This window comes from Tursiops truncatus, chromosome 1 (genome assembly GCF_011762595.2).
Source record: "Tursiops truncatus isolate mTurTru1 chromosome 1, mTurTru1.mat.Y, whole genome shotgun sequence".
NCBI classification, from domain to species: Eukaryota; Metazoa; Chordata; class Mammalia; order Artiodactyla; family Delphinidae; genus Tursiops; species Tursiops truncatus.
Genome location: NC_047034.1, coordinates 33172145 through 33195281, shown reverse-complemented (window position 1 = coordinate 33195281; position 23137 = coordinate 33172145). Strand labels below are relative to the sequence as shown.

Genomic DNA, 23137 nt, shown 5'->3' with positions numbered 1-23137 from the left:
TGCAAGGGGGTAGGCTCAGAATAAGTGGACAGTTGGGTTTCACTAGGGTTGGGGTTTTGCCAGAGAAGAATATTGGTGTAGAGCACAAGAATGAAGGGTTTTTGCAAGGGGGTAGTTTCATACTGGACCATGGAATTCATGCTTGGGTAAGGAGGGAAGTGAAGGAGGGTGATGAATCACAAAAAAAGTGGTAATGGCAATGGTTTGGAGGTTTGGGGGGCTGGGGGGCGGTGATAAGTACCTGAATAGGGATTCCAAGGCAGCGAGCTGGAAAGATAGGAGGTGGTTTCCGGAGTGTGGGTACTTGGAAAAAGATTTTGGAGGTGGTACTGACTGAAAAATGAAGTGAAAAGGTATACACCCTTTACCTCAGGCCCTGCAAAATCTTTAAAAATAAAAATAATTAGCTGAGGTTTAAATTATCTTCTGCCAAAGCGCCAGTCAGCTGGACTGTCTAAAGACTTCTTGTCTTCACCAGCACGCACACAGCCCTGGCAACACAGCGCTATCTCTGCGAACAGAGCTGCCCTCCCTCTGCCACCTGGTTGATAGCGGGCTGCAGGAGATGGTTCACACTTTAGTTTCCTGCAGAGACTGACAAGGCAAAGTCACATATTCTTAGACTTTTCCAGTACTTTATGATTGCATTTTTTCCCTTTAGAGCAACTTCCAAGGTAAGGAAGATAAAAAGTATGTATCCAATGACTAGATGGGGAAGGAAAGGCCCATTCAAGATGTTTTAAGGAATATTTGGGGGGAGGCTCATGGTGTTAGTGATAAATTTGAGAGTGGAATGTAAAAGTCTTGGCCGTAAGGAAGATGCTGTTATTTTAAAGTATTATTACCCTTCCATTCATTCAACAAACGCACCTATTATGTGCCAGTCAACATGCTAGGTCAGTGGTTCCTAAACTTTTTGGTCTCAGGACCCCTTCCTTTATACACTCTTAAGAATTGTTGAGGACCCCAAAGAACTTTTGCATATGTAAATTATATCTATGGATAATTATTGTTTTAGAAGTCAAACCTGAGGAATTAAAAAAATATTTATTTAAAAATAACAAACCCATTACATGTTAACATAAATAACACTTTTTTTTTTTCTTTTTTTTGTGGTACGCGGACATCTCACTGTTGTGGCCTCTCCCGTTGTGGAGCACAGGCTCCGGACACGCAGGCTCAGCGGCCATGGCTCACGGGCCCAGCCGCTCCGCGGCATGTGGGATCTTCCCGGACCGAGGCACGAATCCCTGTCCCCTGCATCGGCAGGCGGACTCTCAACCACTGCGCCACCAGGGAAGCCCCAACATAAATGACACTCTTAATGAAAAAAATTTTTTTCAAAACAAAAAAGTCTAGCAAGAAGAGTGGCATTGTTTTACTTTTTTTTCCAAATGTCTTTAATATCTGTCTGTATAAAAGACATCTAGGATCTCATATCTGCTTTTGAATTCTGTCTGTTGCCAGATCCCATATCATGTGTCCTCTAGAAGGTACATGTCCACTATATACTCATGAGAAAATGCGAGTTAAAAAGGAAAATAGGGGACTTCCCTGGTGGCACAGTGGTTGAGAGTCCACCTGCTGATGCAGGGGACATGGGTTCGTGCCCCGGTCCGGGAAGATCCCACATGCCGCAGAGCGGCTGGGCCCGTGAGCCATGGCCGCTGAGCCTGCGCATCCGGAGCCTGTGCTCCGCAACGGGGGAGGCCACAACAGTGAGAGGCCCGCGTACCTCACAAAAAAAAAAAAAAAAAAGGAAAATAACAGCTTAGTATTATCATGAAAATATTTTTGACCTTGAGGATCCTCTGAAAGGGTCTTAAAATGGGATCCCCAGGGGTGCCCAGACCATACTTTGGGAACTACTGGCATACAGCCCTCAAGGAGCTGAGACCAGCAAGAGAGAAGCATATTTATAGGGATATATAGTGTAGTGCTCTAATCGAGTATAACAATATAATTCTGACTGGGAAGGTCAGCAAAGACTTCAAGAAGGTGTTGCCGTTTAAGTTGGACCTTGAATCATGAGTAGGTATATAACAGAGGAGGTGATGGCTTTCTTGGCTGAGGAACAGCGTGAATAGTGGCATGAAACAAGCCCAGTGTTCCTAGCGTATAACCTGCATGAAGGGAAGTTACTGAAGAGAAGGCTGGAAAAGTATAGTGGAAGGACAGACTGTACAGAGCCTTTATTCTGCAGGTGATGGGAAACAACTGTTAGCTGCTACATAACAAATAGTAGCTGATGTTTGTGCCCCTACTCTATCTAGGGTAGGCACGATATTAGGAATTTAGTTCACTCACCAACCCACTGAAGCTTTGAGTATTTAATTTGCATACTTGGATCTCTTGGTCTGTTATTAAACTGACTCCTATTATTAATACATTTTTTCTGAAGTTCTGAAGTTCTTAGAATTGTAAATGAGATATTTCCAGAGATATGGATAATAAGATAAAAAGGGGTAAACCACAGAAATCGAGGACCTCTTAGTTTCCTAGAAAGAAGTGGCTGTTCTCTGAACAGTCCCAAGAAAGAGGAGCAGCTGGCCTCCTCTTGGCTCCTAAAAGACCCTACTGCTGTCCCCAGTGCTCAAAACTGCTACACTCCCTCGGTAACAGATACTTGACTTCAGAGGTGTCGATGAAAAAGTTTTAGCAGAAATAAAGAAATGGACTAAGACCAAACTCACAAGAGAGAATCAAATGTAGCAACTAAGATTATGAGACATAATTTTTTCAAAGGATAATGGTCTGTGCTTCCTTCTTTGGGTGTTGTATCCTGTGGTTCTGTGGGCTCAGGATACAAATATGACTTGAATATGACTTGAATGGGAAGTATAAAAGAGAGTAAACAGTTCTGGGGGCTCCGTTTCTTTCCTTCTCTGTGACTTCAGTTTGCCCCACCGAGGGAATTGTCTAACAGGGACACCACCTGAGAAACATGAGTTCACTTTTTTATGAGACATATGTGGGTTGGATGCTGAAAGACCCCAAAGCTAGATCCTAGGTAGAGCTAAACCGTTGGTTAAAAACCCTAAAACCGAGGGGGCAGGAATGCATAATGATTCATTTTTCACTTAGGACTTATTAATCACTCCACATTACTAGTGTTAACACCAGATATGTATCTACACAGCATTTCCCAACTTTTATTATACTAAGATCTTAGGTTGATGATCTACTTAGCACTCAACAACACTGGAACCCCAGTGTTGCCTAGATATATGCAAGGCTAAGGTATCTGTATACACTTGGGTGTGTATTAGGCCGTTAAAAGGCTTCCAGGGAATTCTCCACCTCTTTAAGCCGCTCCCTTTGGCCCAAAGGGCGGGGAGGAGGGGCTGGAGGGGGCGGTTTCCTAGGCGACCGCCGAGCAGCAAGTGCGCACGCGTAGTGCTGGGCCTGGCTGATGCAATCTCCCTCGCGCGAGCTGCGTCTACCGAGAGTAAGGAAGCCGACAGGGACCTGAGCTAGGCCAATCAGAGGCCACAAGGAAGAGGGCGGAAAGGCCCGCCCGCCTGATCCTGCGAGTGACGTTCGGTGGCCCTGAGCTGGTGGCGTAGCCGTCCGCCCTCCTTCGTCTCGTCCGCTTGCTTGGAGGCGTCCTGCTTCGGCGCTGGCCCTGCGGCCATTTTGAGCTTCGCTTCCACCAGCCAGCCGGCCCAGCCCTTCCGGGGTCGCTTAGCTGAGGGGCTTTTCCACGGTCAGTCTCTCCTGGCAAGTCGCCGCCGCCGCCGCCGACGCCGCGGAAGGGCTTCTATCTATGGTGGAGAGGGCTGGAGAGGACTAGGACACCTCCTTTCCGCCAGGATGGATGTCGCCTCGGCCGCCGCGTCCTGTGCCCGCCGTTCCGGACTGTGGTCTGCCGCCCGCGGCCGAAGCCGCTCTCCTCTGTGGCTCTTCTGTTGGCCCGGGGATCGGCCTGGGGCATCAACTCCGCCGCTGGGCAAGGCTGAGACTCTGTAGGCCTTTTGGAGTCCCTCCCGGCCGCCCGCCGCTGAGCTCCGCTTTCCTCCCTCAGAGACTTGCCGAGAACGCGGAGATGGAGCCGGCAGCAGACGCATCGCGGAAACGGGCCGCCCCGCGGGCGGACTCCCGGTTCCGGCTGCCCTTCTTCTTCCCTCGGCGCTCGCGACCAGGCACTTCCAAGTTCCCCGCACCTCCTGCCCCGGAATACTCCGGGGATCTCAAACTGGCTTCTTGTCCCCCGCCTGAGGCTCGGCGCAGCTCGTGGATGCAGCTGCTTTCCCAGCTCTTTGCGCCGCTCCCCGGCTTGCTTCAGAAGCTGCTAATCTGGAGCCAGCTTTTCGGTGGGATGATTCCGACCAGATGGCTAGATTTTGCTGGAGGCTACGGCGTGCTGAGAGCCCTGAGGGCCCGGGAAGAACCCGACGCCCCCACAGCGCCGAAATCTCTGAGTTCGCTGCGGCTAGACCCCTCGGCTGACGCGGCCGCCGTTCCCCTCGATTGGCTAGAGGAGGGCATCCACTGGCAGTGCTCGTCCTCAGATCTAAAATTGGAACTTAAAGCCAAGGGAGGAACTTTGGACTCCGCAGCCCACGCTTTTCTCCTAGAGCAGCAGCTGTGGGGAGTGGAGCTCCAAGCCAATCTGTTCTCCGGCCGGGAACTTGGCCCTTCGCCCTCCGGGCCTCTCAACGTTCAGCGCTTAAGCAGTGCCAACGTCGTCTCCTATTTGCTGAACCCCTCCTATCTGGACTGCCTGCCCCGGGTAGAGCTGAGCTATCAGAGCAGCGTTAGAAGTGGCGAGCTGGTCGATTTCCAGGCGCTGAGCCCAGAAAGCGGCTGCCTGGATGAGGTCCCGTCTCATCCCCAGCCGCTCAACGCGGAGATGGCTTGCGTCTCGTTGCAGGGATGTGCGCCTCTCTCTAGAGAAGGGCTGCCCGAAATCCACCATCTTCGCATGAAGCGGCTGGAGTTCCTTCAGCAGGCCAGCAAGGGCCAAGCGTTACCCACCCCTGACCAAGATCATGGCTACCACAGCCTGGAGGAAGAGCACAGCCTGCTCCGGATGGATCTGAAGCACCGCAGAGATAGTGCAACACAGTGTGTTCCCGCTGCTGGAGCCGTTCCCGGCACCGCTCAGGAACCCACTGAGGAGAAGGTAGAATTGTTGACTACAGAGGTTCCCCTTGCTTTGGAGAGACAGGGCACCTCGGAAGGCTGTCTATCTTGTGAGGTTCCTACGGAGCAGGAGCCTGGAGAGGACCAAATAAGTGTAATTGACTCCTCAGACATAGACGATGACCTTCCCATTTCTGCCAGGCCAGCCTGTAGCAACAAATTGATAGATTACATTTTGGGAGGTGCAGCCTGTGACCTGGAAACAAGTTCTGATTCAGAAGGTGAGGATTGGGATGACGACGCTGAGGATGATGGTTTTGATAGCGATAGCTCACTCTCAGAATCAGACCTTGAACAAGACTCAGAAGGGCTCCACCTTTGGAACTCTTTCTATAGTGTCGATCCTTATAATCCCCAAAACTTCACAGCAACAATTCAGACTGCTGCCAAAATTCTTCCCAGAGACCCTTCTGACTCAGAGACGGATTTGTCTGAGAAGTCTAATCTAGAAAATCCTCCCTGGACTGCAAGCCTTCCTGAGTCTCCTGACCATAATTCTGGGGAAGAAGATGACTGGGAATCTAGTGCAGATGAAGCAGAGAGTCTCAAACTGTGGAATTCTTTCTGTAATTCCGATGACCCCTACAACCTTCTAAATTTTAAGGCTCCTTTTCAAACATCAGGGAAAAATTGGAAAGGCTGTCGAGCCTCAGAGAGGCCGTCTGAGTCTATTGTGGCCATTTCTGAGTGTCACAGCTTACTTTCCTGTAAGGTACAACTGTCAGGGAGCCGAAAAAGTGAATGTCCAGACTTGGTACAGGGTGGGGTTCTTTCTGGAGCAAGACACACACATATCCAGAGAAAAAAGGTTTGTTTCTTTCTTTTAACATGCCTGATAATTTGTATTGCCTGTTCTGATGTGGTTAAGGATATCAGCATGACTTTCCTGGAGGCATAATAGTGCATATTTTTGAGGAAAGACTGCAAGCTCATACACTTGGATTGAGAAATGAGCCAGCCCCCCCCCCCCCCCCCCCCCCCGCCACTTCCCTCATTAGAGTGTTGTTCCTGTCTGAATTGAAGGTGCCATTGTATAGATGTTAGCTCGAAGGTGCTGTTTTCTTTTGGATTGGCAGCTCTGGGCTGTTTTCCTCCAAGCTTAAACTTTGCACTTTTTTTTAAGAAACAGAAAAATTAAACCTTGTGTGTACACGATTTAATTCTAGAGATTGAGAAGGTCCTATTATAGCCATAGAGTTTTAAATGGTAATAAATAAATGGTTTAAATGGTGTTTGCAGACACTTAGTGTTGTAGTTACATGATAACAGTGTCTTCATTCCTGTCCGTTAGAACCCAAAGGGATGATGGTACCAAGTAGCAAGTCATATTTGTCTGGTTCTTTGCCATGAAAGAAAATACTAATTTCAGTATTAAAAACTTTTGGACATTTGGGATTTTGATTGACAGTCAAAAACAATACAGAAAATAGTGTTGCCTTTTCTTGAGAAAGTATTACTAGTTATCATTGGCCAGCTACAGGTTAATAATCATTTGTAACAATGATGGTCATTTATTTGGTTTTCTTGAGTAGTTGCTTCCTATTCCCAGACTAGTCTTAAAACTTCATGGAGCATTTTATTTTACTCTTTCAACACATTGTCAAGTTAACCTTATTTTGGGAGTCTTTTGAATTGCTTTTTTTTTTTCTCTATTGTTTATTCAACTGAAGTTATTAATTGCAGAGTGATCCCCCCCAGACACACAGGGTATCTTTTATTGTGAAGGGAAAGTTTCTTCTTTACTTATATTTGGAAAGAGAAAGGTGTAGGTAAATTATTATTGACCTCAGATTCAGCAGAATCAAAGTTTCAAGTGGAAAGAACCATCCACTGTCTCCAAGTGACCAGCTTAATACTTTGAAACTCTTCCAGGGGTAGAAAATGTCCCTAAATGGTGGTAATCTTATGTCTTAGCCATAGAAGCAGAATAAGGCATATTAAAAATTAAATTTCAGTTTACACTTTTGTAAATGCTGTCATCAAAGAGTTTTTCTCTATATTTTTAAAGGGTCCCTGACAAAATGACCTATTTAGTGAATAGATAAGAAGCGAAATGGAGCAATGGAACGAGCACTTGGCACCTGGAGACCTTTGTTCCCCACTCCTGAGTAGTTAGGGCCAAGAGATTTGAGAAGACAGCCAGAGCTAGGAAGTAACTTGACCTCTCATGGCTTTGATTCATTTATTTATCTTATGGAAGTAATAATAATAAGAAGAACTATTGTATGAATTATTGCACGGTTTAAATGAGGTGAGGAGATAAAACTCACAGTTAGTTGCCTTGACTTTAAAATGGTAGCTCTTTCTTGTTCAGGGACCTCAGGCCAATCTCATGCCTCATTTTAGCTTGCTCATTGAATAAGACTGAGATGAGTCAAGTAGCTGTGTCTCAGCTATTACTATGAACTAGAAGCAACATTTATAAAAGATTTTGTCTGCGATATGGTAAAATTATAGCCTTTGACTACATGCCATTCTTTAGGTATACGGGAATAATGGATAGTGCCTACTTCTTAGAATGAGGCTTTCAGATCTGGGAGTTTAAAATGCTTTGTGTCATGGCATAACATTGTGCAGATTGTGGAGCCAGACTCAGGGTTTGAATCCTTACGCACCCATAGAAGCTGTGTGATTTGAACAGGTCAGTTAACCTACCTACCTTGATTTCCTTATCTGTACAATGGAGATGATAGTAATACATACCCCATAGGGTTGATATGATGATGAAGTGAGATAAAAATTCCTAAGTACTTTGAAAAGAGCCTGGCATATGATAACCACTATATAAATGTTTGTTGTTGTTATTTATCTTGGTGACACAATGAGTAACACTAGAATGCAATAACTTTTAAGGTATTACATACCTACTAATTGTCCTCGGGGGCATTCCTTGGCCTGATGTAAAGGGAATGAAAGTAGTAGGTCACGGTGGGATTAGCTGATGTAACTATTGAACGTATTTTAAAACAAGTTTTTACTTTTGGTGTTTGATAAAAAAGAAAAACTTCTATATTAGAAATTAAGTAGGGATTAAAAGAGACTGTCACTCCATGTGATCATGTATATTGTAATATTCTCAATTTCATGTATATGTAGTGATAGCATATTGAGGAATACAAAGAGGGTTTTTATCTTTACAGTCTCTCTTATAGTAACATAACTTTAAAGATACGTTAATTTTGCTGCAGTTTGTTTATTAAGTAACTCTCTTCCGTATTCTTTTTACAAAAGTAATAATATAAGAATAATACTACATATTTATGATTCAAGAATTGGAAAGCACTGAAAAGTGAAATTTTTTTGGAAAAAGGAAGAATAGAAATAAGTGACGATCTTGTTAAAGCTTTTGTGTTGTAATAAAAGCATTGACTCCAGGAATATATTTCTGAAATACTTTGTTTGGAAACATGTGTCATTTGGAAAAGTATCACAGAATTGATTTCCCTAAAGATTAAAAAAAAGTAAAGATTAATAACATCAGGAGAATTTCACTTACCCATCTGGATTGGGGGTAGTCTGGGGTTGACCGGATAATGGATGCGGGATGGGACTGTGTGTGTGTGTGTTTGTGTGTGTGTTGTGTGTGTGTGTGTGTGTGTGTGTGTGTGTGTGTGTGTGAGAGAGAGAGAGAGAGAGAGAGAGAGAGAGAGAGAGAGAGAGGGAGAAAGAGAAAGGAATTAAAGGGACATTTGCCCACTGTTTTATTCAGGTGCCATCTAGTCAGTTAGAACCCTTCCTTCTTTCCTCCCTCCCGCCCTTTCTTCCTCCCTTCATTCCTTCCTTTTGCTTCTGTTATATTTGAGATTAAAATTAGTCTATATCTTTATAGGTAACCTTCCTTGAAGAAGTTACTGAGTATTATATAAGTGGTGATGAGGATCGAAAAGGACCATGGGAAGAATTTGCACGGGATGGATGCAGATTCCAGAAACGAATTCAAGAAACAGAAGACGCTATTGGATACTGCTTGACATTTGAGCACAGAGAAAAAATGTTTAATAGACTCCAGGAAATGTGCTTCAAAGGACTTAATGTTTTCGAGCAATGTTAAGATGATGTGACAGCCTCTGGCCTTAGCAAACACTACCTCTTACTTGAGAGGTTTCTTTTAAAAACAAAAATTGGCAGCTGTCCTTTGACTTTTTTCTTAGAGGATATGCAACTTGGATCCAGTGACCTAGTTTAGTATATATTTTTTGCAACATATCCCACTCAGAAATGTACAGGTGTGAAGCCAAGCCCTGAAAATGAAGGATGAGATGGTGTGATTTCTAATCCTCCTTTTTTGTTCAGTTGGAGTTGTTTTTGAATGTTGTTTGCTTGCTGAAGTGAAAAGGGGACCTCTTAAGGTGTAATTTTGCACTTTGAAAACTTATTTTCTTGGGAAACAATATTTATAGGGTTTGAAGCCCATTTTTCATTCTAATTTAAATTACGTGTACCTGTCTAAAAACTTTGGGCTCTTTTTTCCCTCTGAACATTCTGAAATTAATGGGCTGTTATGTTTTCTCTATATTTTTTTATTTCAGTAATTTGGCCCTTCTACTTCAAGGCTAAGAAAATAATCTTGTATATACTACCAACTTAAAGTACATTATCTTGTGTCATTGTGGGTTTTTTTCTTTCTTTCTAAAAATGACTGGTTGAAAATATGTGGTGGGTTTTTATTTCTAGATTAAGCTCTACCTAGGATATTTCCAAGAACTGCCACAAAACCTATATGTGCAGTACTTTCTGTTACTTTGGGAAAGCTGCATATTTCTGCCAAATTTTAACATCTGATATACTTAATTTCTGTGCAAACTCTTTTTTGAAGAAGGTTCTGTATATGTTATTATAGTTCCCACTTGGGTGGTTCTTTGTGTCTTCAGTAGGTAGAAATTGTTGTAAAAGACTCCCGAAGTAATAATTGCATCATAGTTGCTTTTAAATTTAAAAGCTTAGAATTTTCCTAGGAAGAAGATAGGAGACATCTCAGAGCAATTTGGTCTTGTTGTATGTGCTCTCAAAAGAAAACCAGTGTTATTAATATGCCTCAGCACCGTCACTTTTAAAACCTGTCGGGATGGCACTGTGAACTTGGAAATGGACAGTTCTTAACTTTCCAGTTTGAAATGTAAAATGTAGACTTCAGTCAATATCCAAGTTTATTGTGTTCTCCTTTTTTAATAGTGAGAGAAGTAATGGCAAGGCCTATAGTTTCAGGAAAGAACTATAGTTTTAACAAACAGAAAGTCTTAATATCTTCAGCCCAAAGTTTACTTTTGTTTTTTTTTCCACTTGAAAAAAGCTGATATCTTTAATAAACAAAAGTGACAATGTTCATTTTCCAAAGCAGACTGTTTTTGCAGTGACTGATTGCGTTTGGTTTATTTAGCTAGTTCTACATGGTGTGCATTTGTTAGGTTGAGGGAATGTTAACCAACTCCTTAATGGTCTATTTTTGTTTCATGTGCCTCCTGTCACAGGTAATGGAAAACATGAATAGAATAGATGACCTCTTAATTTTGAACTTGTTTCAGAGTGGGGACAAATTTTTCATCAGAAGTGCTTGCAGGGTTACTACCTCAGTTTATAATCTACCTGGTCATTATTTTATTTGTTTGGGTTGCTCTAAGAACTGCCTCTAGTGTTAATATGTATATATATATTCATACTTAAACACACTGAGAGTACAAGTAAAAGTCAGATTTTTGCAGAGCCCTTCTTCAATGTGGTTTGTGCCCCTGCATTTTAGGTAATCACAGGGAATGCATTTATAGAGTCTGGTGTAACAACATGGAAATAAGCTAAGTTTCAAACACCAGCTGTGTCAGTTGGAAAGAAGGTGTCACTTGCCTTGAAAAGAAAACTTTGAAAATGTGTAGGCATTCTTTTAAAACCAGACTGAAGTATACTGTTTTCAGAGACTTAGGTTGTGTTTTGTGTTTCTGAAATCTTGCACCTCTGCATGTATGAAAATAATGGGATATCTTTACATTTACTGGATTTTGGAGAATTATTCCCTTGAGATTCCAGCCTCACTACCAAATACGTAAAAGCTTGGTGAAGAGTTCTCCCATTTACTACCCTCCTTTAAAAGAAGTGATCAGGCGGTGATAAGGACAAAAGGGACCATTTTAAAGTTGGACAAGGGAAGAAACAGAATTCTTACCAGTTTCATTCTGATTCTAGTTGTTAGAACAAAGTTAAACCTTCAGTCTTAAAATCCTTGGAAGTTTTAACTGAACATTTTACACACCTAAAAGTCTTGCGATGGTGCTTTAAGTAGCAATGTAGCATATGAAAGGCTTTGTGCAGACAAGTAAAATTTCCTTTTCTGAGTGTTCAAATGTGATAACACCATCTCGTCATCTTTAACTTGAAATCAAAACTATCAGATTTTATTTTTTTATAATTTAAGGAAGGTGAAGTTAGGGGACTAGAAGACATCTAAATTGGCTTCTACAGATCCAATGATTTAAATGTAACCAGTTTGTTGGGACTTTATAGCTAAAATTATATTTGTGTATATAACTGTTAGCTAATCTGTAAATTGTAATAAATATATTTGCAATTTTTAAATGTTACAAGATATTTTGGTTCAATTTTATATTGTATTTTACATTATTTTCAGTATTACTGAGCAGGATTTCCAGAATTAAATCAGGTGTTTTTGTAGAAGCACTGTAAACTTTAAAGGTGCTGCACAAATTTATGTGGTTTAAAAAGGTTATGTGGGGCTTCCCTGGTGGCGCAGTGGTTGAGAGTCCGCCTGCCGATGCAGGGGGCGCAGGTTCGTGCCCCCGTCCGGGAGGATCCCAGGTGCCATGGAACGGCTGGGCCCATGAGCCATGGCCGCTGAGCCTGCGCTCCGCAACGGGAGAGGCCACAACGGTGAAAGGCCCGCGTACCGCAAAAAAAAAAAAAAAAGGTTATGTGACATGGAAATTACACCACAACTAACTGAAGTGGAAGGAATGGTAAGGGAATAAATATAATTGTAAACCACATTTTGGTATTAGAAAAAAGAATTTAGTTCTTAGCGTATGAAATGCCCTTCTTGGAGAATGGGGGTTTGATTCTAAAATTGGCCCCAACTATGTATTTCTTCTGCAAAGAAAACAGTAAAATTGTGGGCTTCCCTAGTGGTGCAGTGGTTAAGAATCCTCCTGCCAATGCAGGGGACACAAGTTCAAGCCCTGGGCCGGGAAGACCCCATATGCCACGGAGCAACTGAGCCTGTGCGCCACAACTACTGAGGCCCTCACACCGCCACAACTACTGAGGCCCTCCCACCTGGAGCCCGTCCTCTACAATGAGAGAAGCCACCGCAATGAGAAGCCCATGCACCGCAATGAAGACCCAATACAGCCAAAAATAAAAACAAGTTTATTTTAAAAAAAAACAACAGTAAAATAGTATTCACAGAAGCAGTAAATTCATATTCTGGGAATAGCATAGTGTTTCTACTAAGTATCAGGGAATTCGGTTTCTTTATTTTGTGCATTAATATTAATGATAACCATGGTATTTGTAAGTCATGATGTTACCTCATGATATTGAATAAATGTGATGGTAACATCAGAAAAAACAAACTTCTTATCCTGAAAAAAAGACATTTGGGCTATAGCAAGCCTGTTCATGGACTAAGGCATAATAGCATTCTTAATTTAGGCATTTGGATCTTCCAAGCTATTGAAAAGTTATTAAAGGTGTATTTCTGAACTAGAAAGAAATTAACATTTAGTTGCAGATAAATCAATGTTGAGTACAGATTGAATTGATGGCCCAGGTTATACTTCTATTACCATCTTGGGGTTAATTTAAGCATTTTTGGCTATGTCTCCCCAGGAAGGGGAGAAAATATAATAATAGTCATGTTTACACCAAGCCAGATTTATTGTTAATGACTATCCCAATATCCCTATAGAAGTTGTGCTGTGTTTCTTTTTTGTTCTACTTTAATAGAAAGTTTAAAGCAAATATTTAATTGCTGACCTCAGAAATGTTGATAGTTACACACAGATTTGGGAGTTTGTTGGTCTCATTTGGAGACTTCCTTTGGACCCTCCTTTATGTACCTTTTAAAAATAAAAATATCTTCATTTTTATCTCATGTTATTTATAAAAGTAATACAGAGATATAAAGACATCTGGTACATTCTAAAGAGTAAGTACGTTGCTCAGCATACCTCTTTGAGCTAAGAGACTTAATTTCTTTTTATGTGCATGAAGAGGTTTTGATATTTCTTCATTCAACTGATTATGACACGAATGTTGGCTATTTGGAATATATCTACATTGTTTCTCAGGATTCTTATGGACTTAGTTGAATGCTTTGGTCAATACAAAAAAAGTCTTTTTCTGCCTGGATTTGCTCCATTGAGACTAAGTTTTTATTGGTTAATTATGACTTTAAAATACAAAGGAAGCATGATATCAAGCTCTGCAAAAATAGGTGTAATAAATAGGATAAATAGATCTAACCCTGCTCACTTTGAGGATTCATACAAGACCTATAATGCTTTCAATTAATACGTATTAGTGACAGTTTTGACATCAGGGAAGTTAGAAATAATTCTACATGTGGAATGGAGAACACGGTGGAGGTGGTAGTGCTGTGTAACAGTTTGAGTCACATCATTGTTTTACCATCGGCCGACTCCTTAATTTCACCAGGGAAAGATAGCGGAAACTAGATTTATGGAAAGTGGGTTGCTTGACCCACGGAGAGGATACCCTGGAGATCTAATGAGAACATAGGTCTAGAAAGCTGAACTATGAAGACGCTTTGGAGCGATTGTTCAGGTTTTGTTCTTTAATCCATTACCCCTCCCTTTGTCTCAGTACTATCCTTTTCTGCCACTTTCCTCCTGCCTTTGTTTGCTATTTTCACTACTGTTTCATAGATCCTTACCTAGAAGAAGAGGGATGAGGACTTTCACAGCAAAAGAACAGCACAGTTGCCAGAGGTGTGTTCATTAGCGATACTATCCATCAAGAAGACACTTATTGCACATTTCCCCACCAGAATGCTAGGTTATATACACTGAGACTGGATTAACTTCAAGAAATATCCCAAAGATGTTTAGGGTCAAAGAAAGAGGTGGTACTAAAGCTGGATTATGCTGCTTTGAGGTAAGCCTGTTTTTCCTAATGGGCTTCACACACTGGCTTTGAAGGCAAAAACCAGAGAGAAGTCCCAAAAGAATTTTGAAAAAGGCTCATCTAGATATATGTTCTGGAATGGTTGTTTTTAAAAACAAATTTCATCATGAGAAGACTGTTTGGATCTCAAATATCATCTCCAAGAGACCTCTGACCACCCTACCCTCCAACCCCTTTTTCCCACTATCTTTACCTTTTAAAATTATATTCACAGCCTAGGACTGTTGCTGGCACATTATAGATAGTCAACAGATATTTGTTGAATGAGTTAATAACTTTTCCTAAAGTGAGTTCCCATATAGCCTTTACTGAGAGTTCGTCAGCACAGCCATGTCTGATTAGAATCCAATGTGCCTCAGCCGTAGATGATACGGAATCACAGAACTGAGGGGTCCTTAGGGAGAAGCTGTAGTAAGCTCTAAATTTGTAGAATGTAATTACAAATTTCAATTGTAATTGAAATTTGTGCTTAGGGATACCGCATCAATTAAGTTGAGTGTCATTAACAAGGTGCATGTTAATTTATGAAGTTAATATGTGAGCAAATCAGCTGAGACCTTTCTTTTCCAGAATGAAAGAGTACCAAAGTATTGTACTAGAGTACCAAAGTATTTTTCCCACCACACCAGAAATTTCAGTTCTACTCCTTTTTCGGCAGGTTGGCTTTGAGTTTCTAGAGATGCACTGTTGATTCCACCAGATGGTGTGACTTGCCATCTCGGAGTGCCTGACAGATTCCTTTTATTACTAATCTGATGGCTGTTGCTTGCTTAGAGGTCATTCCCTTGGTGTATAAACAAGATGGCAACTGCCCTGCTGTGCCCATTCTAGGCCTGCCTGGCCCATTGTGACTCCACCTTTCAGTGGTAACTACCCATCAATGGGGGCTGTTCCTTATGGGAGAACCAAGAAGTGTATTTGAACACAAATAAATGAATTGATTCTTCCTGATCCACATGGAGGAATAATAAAATGAATACGACGATTTAGGAGATTGGAGGTGAGATATAGGAGGCTGATGTATGGATATTTGCCGGGGTTTTGTATTAGGGTTTTTCTAGTTAGGGTTTTATCTCACTTAACTATTTGTTCAGCATTCAGTTTTCTATTGCATTCCTGTGCATCAGGGCACTCATTCTCAATGAGAGGAGAGAGGGTGCCACATCGCTCGGAGCATGGGGTCTCACTGTGCCTGATTACAGAATTACACATGCAACTGGCGTAGAAAGAGGAAAAGAGCCTCAAGAACTATTGGTCTGGGGTTTGTGCTGGTGTTACCTGTTTCCCTCTTAGAGCTAGTAGCCAAGGCCAGGTGGATATCCAGGACTGCTCTTTGGTAGGTTTGGTATTGGCTCCAAGGGGCTGCTCCGATCTGCTTCCAGGTGTGCAGAATGGAGGCCATTACATGTTTGCATACAATTTTCCTGTGCCTGCAGTGACTGAGGCACCTTTCAACTGTATTATTGTGGTGCTTTTCCTTTCTTTTGTTTCTGAGTAGGGAAGGTAGGCATGTTTTTGTACTTTCAGGAATTTACATGGGAGTTTTTTGTTTGTTTTTTATTTCTGTTTGCCATATTTTCTAGATATTCACCTCTGAACAAATTCCCTTCCCCAGGACAACCTACTGAAAGTCACAGCTTGATTGGCCTGGGGGGTGTAACCCAGTACTGCCTGAGAGGTGGCAATACTTTTAGAATAATATTGAATTACAGAAGAAAAGTCCTGCTGGGAAGTCATAGGGTTGAAGCAGGTGCATATTCTTGCAATTAATTTCCCAGGTTGTTCCAGATGGGATGACAGTTACGTTAGCTAATGTCCCTTCTTTTTCCCCTTTTTCTCATTCAGTCATTAAAAAATTAAATTTATTTAAACTAAACAAAAACAACAACAACGGCTCACCCATTTCTCCCACCCCCACCCCCACTTAGTCTCTGGCAAAAATCAATCAGTTATCTGGATCTTTGAGCTTGTTTTTGTTTGTCTAGTTGTTGTTGTTGTTTTAGATTCCACACATAAGAGAGAGTATACTGACATTTCATTTAGCTCAGTGCCCGAGAGGTCCATCCAGGTTGTCACAAATAGCAAGATTTCATTTTTTCCAGTGTCCCTTATTACCCCTTTCATTTGGCATAGAACCGCCTCAGCGTCCCTTGGGAATATTTACCTTCTGTCATCAGGTTTCATCTACCCTCTAAAGGCTTCCCTGCTGACTCCATCTCTACATCCTCAGAGCTCATTATTGTGTTTTTCAGTATTACAGCGCCCTGTACATGTTCTTATCACTGTTCATCACATTGAATTGTAATTGTGTTTGCAATTCCATTTCTTCCTGTAGATTGTCACCTCTTTGGCGGAGGGGTCCTCAGCACAGGGACCAGAATGTCTTAGGTGCACAGTATACTTTTTTTTAACTCAAGTGACAATTTCCAGAGCCTCCTTCTCCCAATGAATAGGTTTCCCTACCCCACACAACGGTTGAAATTTATTAATTCAAATTAATTTAATTGCTTTTGTTTCAAAGAAGCAAATAAATGTGTGAAAAGTAATATAATCTAATGTAAACATTTTTATTTTTAGTACTTGAGATATTTTTGAGAAGCTAATATGGCTAGTGACGACTTTACACCTAAGGTTTTAAATCAGTTGATGTTATGTCTTCATTACTGATCTTTCAAGTGATAGCATGAGGCTTATTGAAATTAGATCAGTGTTATGAAAGGCACTTCTTCCTTAGGCAGGGTATCATTCGTATCCAATTTTCCTGGTTAAGGACTTCTTTTTTTTCAATCAGCTTATTGAGGTATAATTTACATATAATAAAATTCACCAATTTTAAGTGTAAAATTCAATGAGTTTTGAGAAATGTGTACAGTCATGTAAACACTACCACAGCAAAAATATAAAGCATTTCCATCACTCCAGAAAGTTCCCTCATGATCATTTCTATTCAACCACCTCCCCAACCTCCAGCTTTTTGCAGCCATTGATCTGCTTTTTATCACTGTTTCACCTTTTCTGGAATTTTGTAAAAATGGTGTCATACATACAGTATGTACCTTTCTGTGTCTGGCTTCTCTTATCCAATGTAATGCTTTGATATTCATCTGTGCTGTTGAGTATATCAGCAGTCCATTCTTTTCTGCTGCTGAGTAGTATTCCATTGTATGATTATGCCACGATTTATTTATTCAATAACTAGTAGATAGACAGTTGATTTGTTTCAGTTTGTGGCTATGGTGATTAAGGCTGCTATGAACATTTGCATATAAGTGTTTCTGTGGATATACATTTTCATTCCTTTTGGATAAATTCAAGAATGATATTGCTGCATCAGATGGTAAGTATATATGTGTTTAACTTTATAAGAAAGCTCCCAGTTCTCCAAACTGGCTGTACCACTTGGCAGCACGGTATGAGAATCCAGTTGTTCCATGCCCTTGCCAATACTTGATGCTGTAAATCTTTTTAAGTTTAGTTATTCTAGTGGGTTTGTAGTGACATCTCATTTTAGTGTAAATTTTCATTTCCTTGATGTTTAATGATATGGTAAAATATGTGTTCAAATCTTTCGTCCATTTTTTAAACCAAGTTGTGTGTGTGTCTGTAAAATATTTTTTCTTAGTCTGTAGCTTGCCTTTTCATTTTCTTAATGTCATTTGAAGAGCAATATTTTTAATTTTGCAGACGTCCAATTTATCTATTTTTTCCTCTATGGTCGATGAATTTTTGCCCTATCTCATAAATCTTTCCCTAACCCAAGGTCACAAATATTTTTGCTTATTTTTTTTTCTGGAAAGTTTTATGCTTTTAATTCTGACATTTAAGTCAATGATCCATTTTGAGTTAACTTTTGCATATGGTATGAAGTAAGGGTTGAGACTCATGTTTTTGCACACAGATATTAAATTGTTGAAAGGTAACCTTGGCACCGTTGTTAAAAATCAATTGAAAATATACTTGAGTCTATTTCTGGACCCTCTATTCTATTTCAATGATCTGTATCTCTGTCCTTACATAAATGCTACAATGTCTTGATTACTGTTAACATTATAGTAAGTCTTGAAATCACTTTGTTCTTTTTCAAAATAGTTTTGGCTGTTGTTGGTCCTTTGCATTTCTCTTTGAATTTTAGAAGCAGCTTATTAATTCTACCCAAAAAACCTCCCAAACTTACTAGGGTATTGAATGGGATTGCACTGAAATTATAGACTGACTTTACAGTGTTGACATCTTAGCAATATTGAGTCTTCTGATCCATAAGCACACTACATCTCTCCATTTATTTGGGTTTTAAAATATTTCTATCAGCAATGTTTCATAGATTTTCATATACACTTATGAAATATATGAAATACATGTATTTATTTTTGTATATTGATCTTGTATCCTGTGATCTTCAAATTTTTTACATAGATGATCACATTTTAGAATATTAACATTATATGTCTTTTATTTCTTTTTTTCTTGTCTTATTGTACTGGCTAGGATATTTAGTACATTTTTTAAAATTCCCTCAGGTTTTCTTTTTTTAAAAATATTTATTTATTTATTTATTTGGTTGCATTGGGTCTTAGTTGCAGCAGGCGGGCTCCTTTAGTTGTGGCTCACTGTCTCTTTATTTGCGGCATGCAAACTCTTAGTTGCGGCATGCATGTGGGATCTAGTTCCTTGACCAGGGATCTAACCTGGTCTCCCTGAATTGGGAGCATGGAGTCTTAACCACTGGTGCCACCAGGGAAGTCCCTTTAGTACGTTTTTGAATAGAAGCAGCGAGAGCAAACATCCTTGCCTGATCATTAGGACTGATGATGTCTTCTCTTTCATTCTCAATGTTGGTAATTTATGTCTTTTCTCTTTCTTATCAGTCTGTCAAGAGGTTTATCAATTTTACTGATCTTAAAAAAAAACAGCTTTTGGGGCTTCCCTGGTGGCGCAGTGGTTGAGAGTCTGCCTGCTGATGCAGGGACACGTGTTCGTGCCCCGGTCTGGGAAGATCCCACATGCCACGGAGCGGCTGGGCCCGTGAGCCATGGCCACTGAGCCTGCGCATCCAGAGCCTGTGCTCCGCAACGGGAGAGGCCACAACAGTGAGAGGCCCGCGTACCGCAAAAAAAAAACCAAACAGCTTTTGGTTTCATTGATTTTTTTCTCTATTTTTTTTTTTTTTTTTTTACTTTGCTCTATTTTGTGTTCTGGTCCACTGATTTCTGATTTGTAGTCTTTTTCCTTCTTTCACATTCTTTGGGTTTGATTTAATTGTCTTTTTCTAATTTCTTAAGGTGGAACTTAAACCACTGATTCAAAATCTTTCTTTTCTTCTCATGTAAGTACCCAATGCTATAAATTTCCCTATAAACACTGCTTTAGCTGCTTCTCAAATGTGTTTACACGTTGTGTTTTCATTTTCATACAGTTCCAGATATTTTCTAAAATTTCCCTTGTGCTTTCTTCTATGAACCATGTTTGAAGTGTGTTAACTTTCAAATATTTGCGAATTTCCAAAATTTCTTGTTGATTTCTAATTTAATTGCACTGTGGATAGAGAACATACTTGATCTGATATTAATCCTTTTACATTTATTAAGACTCATTTTATGCCCAGTCATGTATCTATCCTATAGAATGTTCCATATATATTTGACCAAAAAAGGGTATTTTTAAAAAAAATATAAACCAGCTTTTTAAAAAAATTAATTTATTTTTGGCTGTGTTGGGTCTTTTTTTTTTTTTTTTAATAAATTTATTTATTTTTGGCTGCATTGGGTCCTTGCTGCTGAGTGCAGGCCTTCTCTAGTTGTGGTGAGTGGGGGTTATTCTTCGTTGTGGTGCGCTGGCCTCTCAAAGAGGTGGCTTATCTAGTTGAGGAGCATGGGCTCTAGGTGTGCGGGCTTCAGTAGTTGTGGCATGCAGGCTCAGTAGTTGTGGCTCGTGGGCTCTATAGCGCGGGCTCAGTAGTTGTTGCACACAGGTCTAGGTGCTCCACAGCATGTGGGATCTTCCTGGACCAGGGCTCGAACCCATGTCCCCTGCACTGGCAGGCAGATTCCTAACCACTGTGCCACTACGGCAGTCCCTGTGTTGGGTCTTTGTTGCTGAACACAGGCTTTCTCTAGTTGTGGCAAGTGGGGGCTACTCTTCATTGCGATGCGTGGGCTTCTCATTATGGTGGCTTTTCTTGTTGCAGAGCACGGGCTCTAGGTGCGCGGGCTTCAGCAGTTGTAGCTCACGGGCTCTAGAGTGCAGGCTCAGTAGTTGTGGCGCACGGGCTTACTTGCTCTGTGGCATGTGGGATCTTCCTGGACCAGGGCTTGAACTCGTGTCCCCTGCACTGGCAGGTAGATTCTTAACCACTGCGCCACCAGGGAAGTCCAAAAAGTGTGTTCTGATGTTGCAGGGTGACATGTTTTCTATGTGTCAGTTAGGTCAAGCTGGTTGATAGTACTGTTCAAGTTCTCTATATACTCACTGATTTTCTATCTAGCTATTTTAACAATTATTGAGAGAGGTGTATCAAAATCACCAACTATAATTGTTGAATTGACTGTTTTATTTCTGCCTTCACTACTGTCATTATTTTTTTAAGACAATTTTTTAGAACAGTTTAAAGTTCACAGCAAAATTGAGAGGAAGGTACAGAGATTTCCCATATGCCCCCTGCCCCCGGCCCCCCAGATCCACAGCCTCCCCCAGCATCAGCATCCCCAGAGTGTGGACATTTGTTACAAATGATGAACCTATGCTGACATGTCATAATCACTTAAAGCCCACAGTTTACATCAGTGTCATTCTGAGTATTGTACGTTCTGTGGGTTTGGACAAATGTAAAATGACATGAATCCACCATAATAGTATCACACAGAATAGTTCCACTGCCCTAAAAAATCCTCTGTGCACCCACCCCCCGTATTCATCCCTCCTTCCCCTTCCCCAGGCTCTGGCACCACTGATCTTTTTACTTTCTCCATAGTTTTACCTTTGCAGAATGTCCTACCGTTGAAATCCTCTTCAGATTGGCTTCTTTGACTTAGTAATATGCATTTGAGGTTTCTCCATATTTTTTTCATGGCTTGATAGCTCATTTCTTTTTGGCCTTGAATAATATTCCATTGTCTGAATGTACCATATTTTATTTATTCATCACTGAAGGACTGAAAGACATCTTTTGGTTGCTTCTGTTTGGCAATTATGAATAAAGCTGCTATACACATCTCTGTGCAGGTTTTTGTGTGAACATAAGTTTTCATTTCTTTTGGATAAATACCAAGGAGTGTGATTGCTGGATCATCTGGTAAAACTGTTTAGTTTTTTAAGAAAGCACCAAAATGTCTTCTGAAGTGGCTGCACCATTTTTGCGTTCCCGCCAACAATGATGAGAGTTCCTGTTGCTCCACATCCTCACCAGCCTTTCATGTTGTCAGTGCTCTGGGTTTTGGCCATGCTAATAGGTGTGGAGTGGTGTCTCATTGTTGTTTTACCTTGCATTTCCCTGATGATATATGATGTGGAGCATCTTTTCACGTGCTTATTTGCCATCTGTATGTTTTCTCTTTCCGTTTTGGATTTTATTTTATTTATTTTTTATACAGCAGGTTCTTATTAGTTATCTATTTTATACATATTAGTGTATATATGTCAATCCCAGTCTCCCAGTTCATCCCACCACCACTACCCACACCCCCACCACTTTCCCCCCTTGGTGTCCATACGTTTGTTCTCTATATCTGTGTCTCTATTTCTGCCCTGCAAACCGGTTCATCTGTACCATTTTTCTAGGTTCCACATATATGCATTAATATACAATATTTGTTTTTCTCTTTCTGATTTACTTCACTCTGTATGACAGTCTGTAGATCCATCCACGTCTCTACAAATGACCAGATTTCGTTCCTTTTTATGGCTGAGTAATATTCCATTGTATATATGTACCACATCTTCTTTATCCATTCGTCTGTCAATGGGCATTTAGGTTGCTTCCATGACCTGTTTATTGTAAATAGTGCTGCAATGAACATTGGGGTGCATGTGTCTTTTTGAATCATGGTTTCTCTGGGTATATGCCCAGTAGTGGGATTGCTGGGTCATATGGTAATTTTATTTTTGTTTTTTTAAGGAACATTTATACTGTTCTCCATAGTGGCTGTATCAATGTACATTCCCAACAACAGTGCAAGAGGGTTCCCTTTTCTCCACACCCTCTCCAGCATTTGTTGTTTATAGATTTTCTGATGATGCCCATTCTAACTGGTGTGAGGTGATACCTTATTGTAGTTTTGATGTGCATTTCTCTAATAATTAGTGATGTTGAGCAGCTTTTCATGTGCTTCTTGGCCATCTGTATGTCTTTGGAGAAATGTCTATTTAGGTCTTCTGCCCATTTTTGGATTGTGTTGGTTTTTTTTTAGTATTGAGCTGCATGAGCTGTTTATATATTTTGGAGAATAATCCTTTGTCCTTTGATTCATTTACAAATATTTTCTCCCATTCTGAGTGTCATCTTTTTGTCTTGTTTGTACTTTCCTTTGCTTTGCAAAAGCTTTTAAGTTTCATTAGGTCCCATTTGTTTATTTTTTGTTTTTACTTCCATTACTCTGGGAGGTGGATCTAAAAAGAACTTGCTGTGATTTATGTCAAAGAGTATTCTTTGGGCTTCCCTGGTGGCACAGTGGTTGAGAGTCCGCCTGCTGATGTAGGGGACACGGGTTCGTGACCTGGTCCAGAAAGGTTCCACATGCCGTGGAACAGCTGGGCCTGTGAGCCATGGCCTCTGAGCCTGCGCGTCCGGAGCCTGTGCTCCGCAACGGGAGAAGCCACAACGGTGAGAGGCCCACGTACTGCAAAAAAA

The 23137-nt window shown here is 41.0% G+C and overlaps 1 protein-coding gene across 1 annotated transcript; it reads left to right on the top strand.

Moving 5' to 3' along the window:
- The first annotated feature begins 3511 nt into the window (after positions 1-3511).
- Positions 3512-11717, top strand: PPP1R15B (protein phosphatase 1 regulatory subunit 15B). Its single transcript, XM_004329591.4, has 2 exons — positions 3512-5953; positions 8975-11717. Exons 1-2 carry the CDS (start codon positions 3818-3820, stop codon positions 9194-9196), a joined length of 2358 nt encoding a protein of 785 aa, XP_004329639.2. The 5' UTR covers positions 3512-3817; the 3' UTR covers positions 9197-11717.
- Positions 11718-23137: the final 11420 nt, after the last annotated feature.

Bases quoted from the DNA above. Each gene is read 5' to 3' on its own strand.
- PPP1R15B (XM_004329591.4), top strand. From the start codon at position 3,818: ATGTCGCCTCGGCCGCCGCGTCCTGTGCCCGCCGTTCCGGACTGTGGT. The intron at 5,954-8,974 runs GTTTGTTTCTTT...ATATCTTTATAG, and splicing joins CACATATCCAGAGAAAAAAG to GTAACCTTCCTTGAAGAAGT.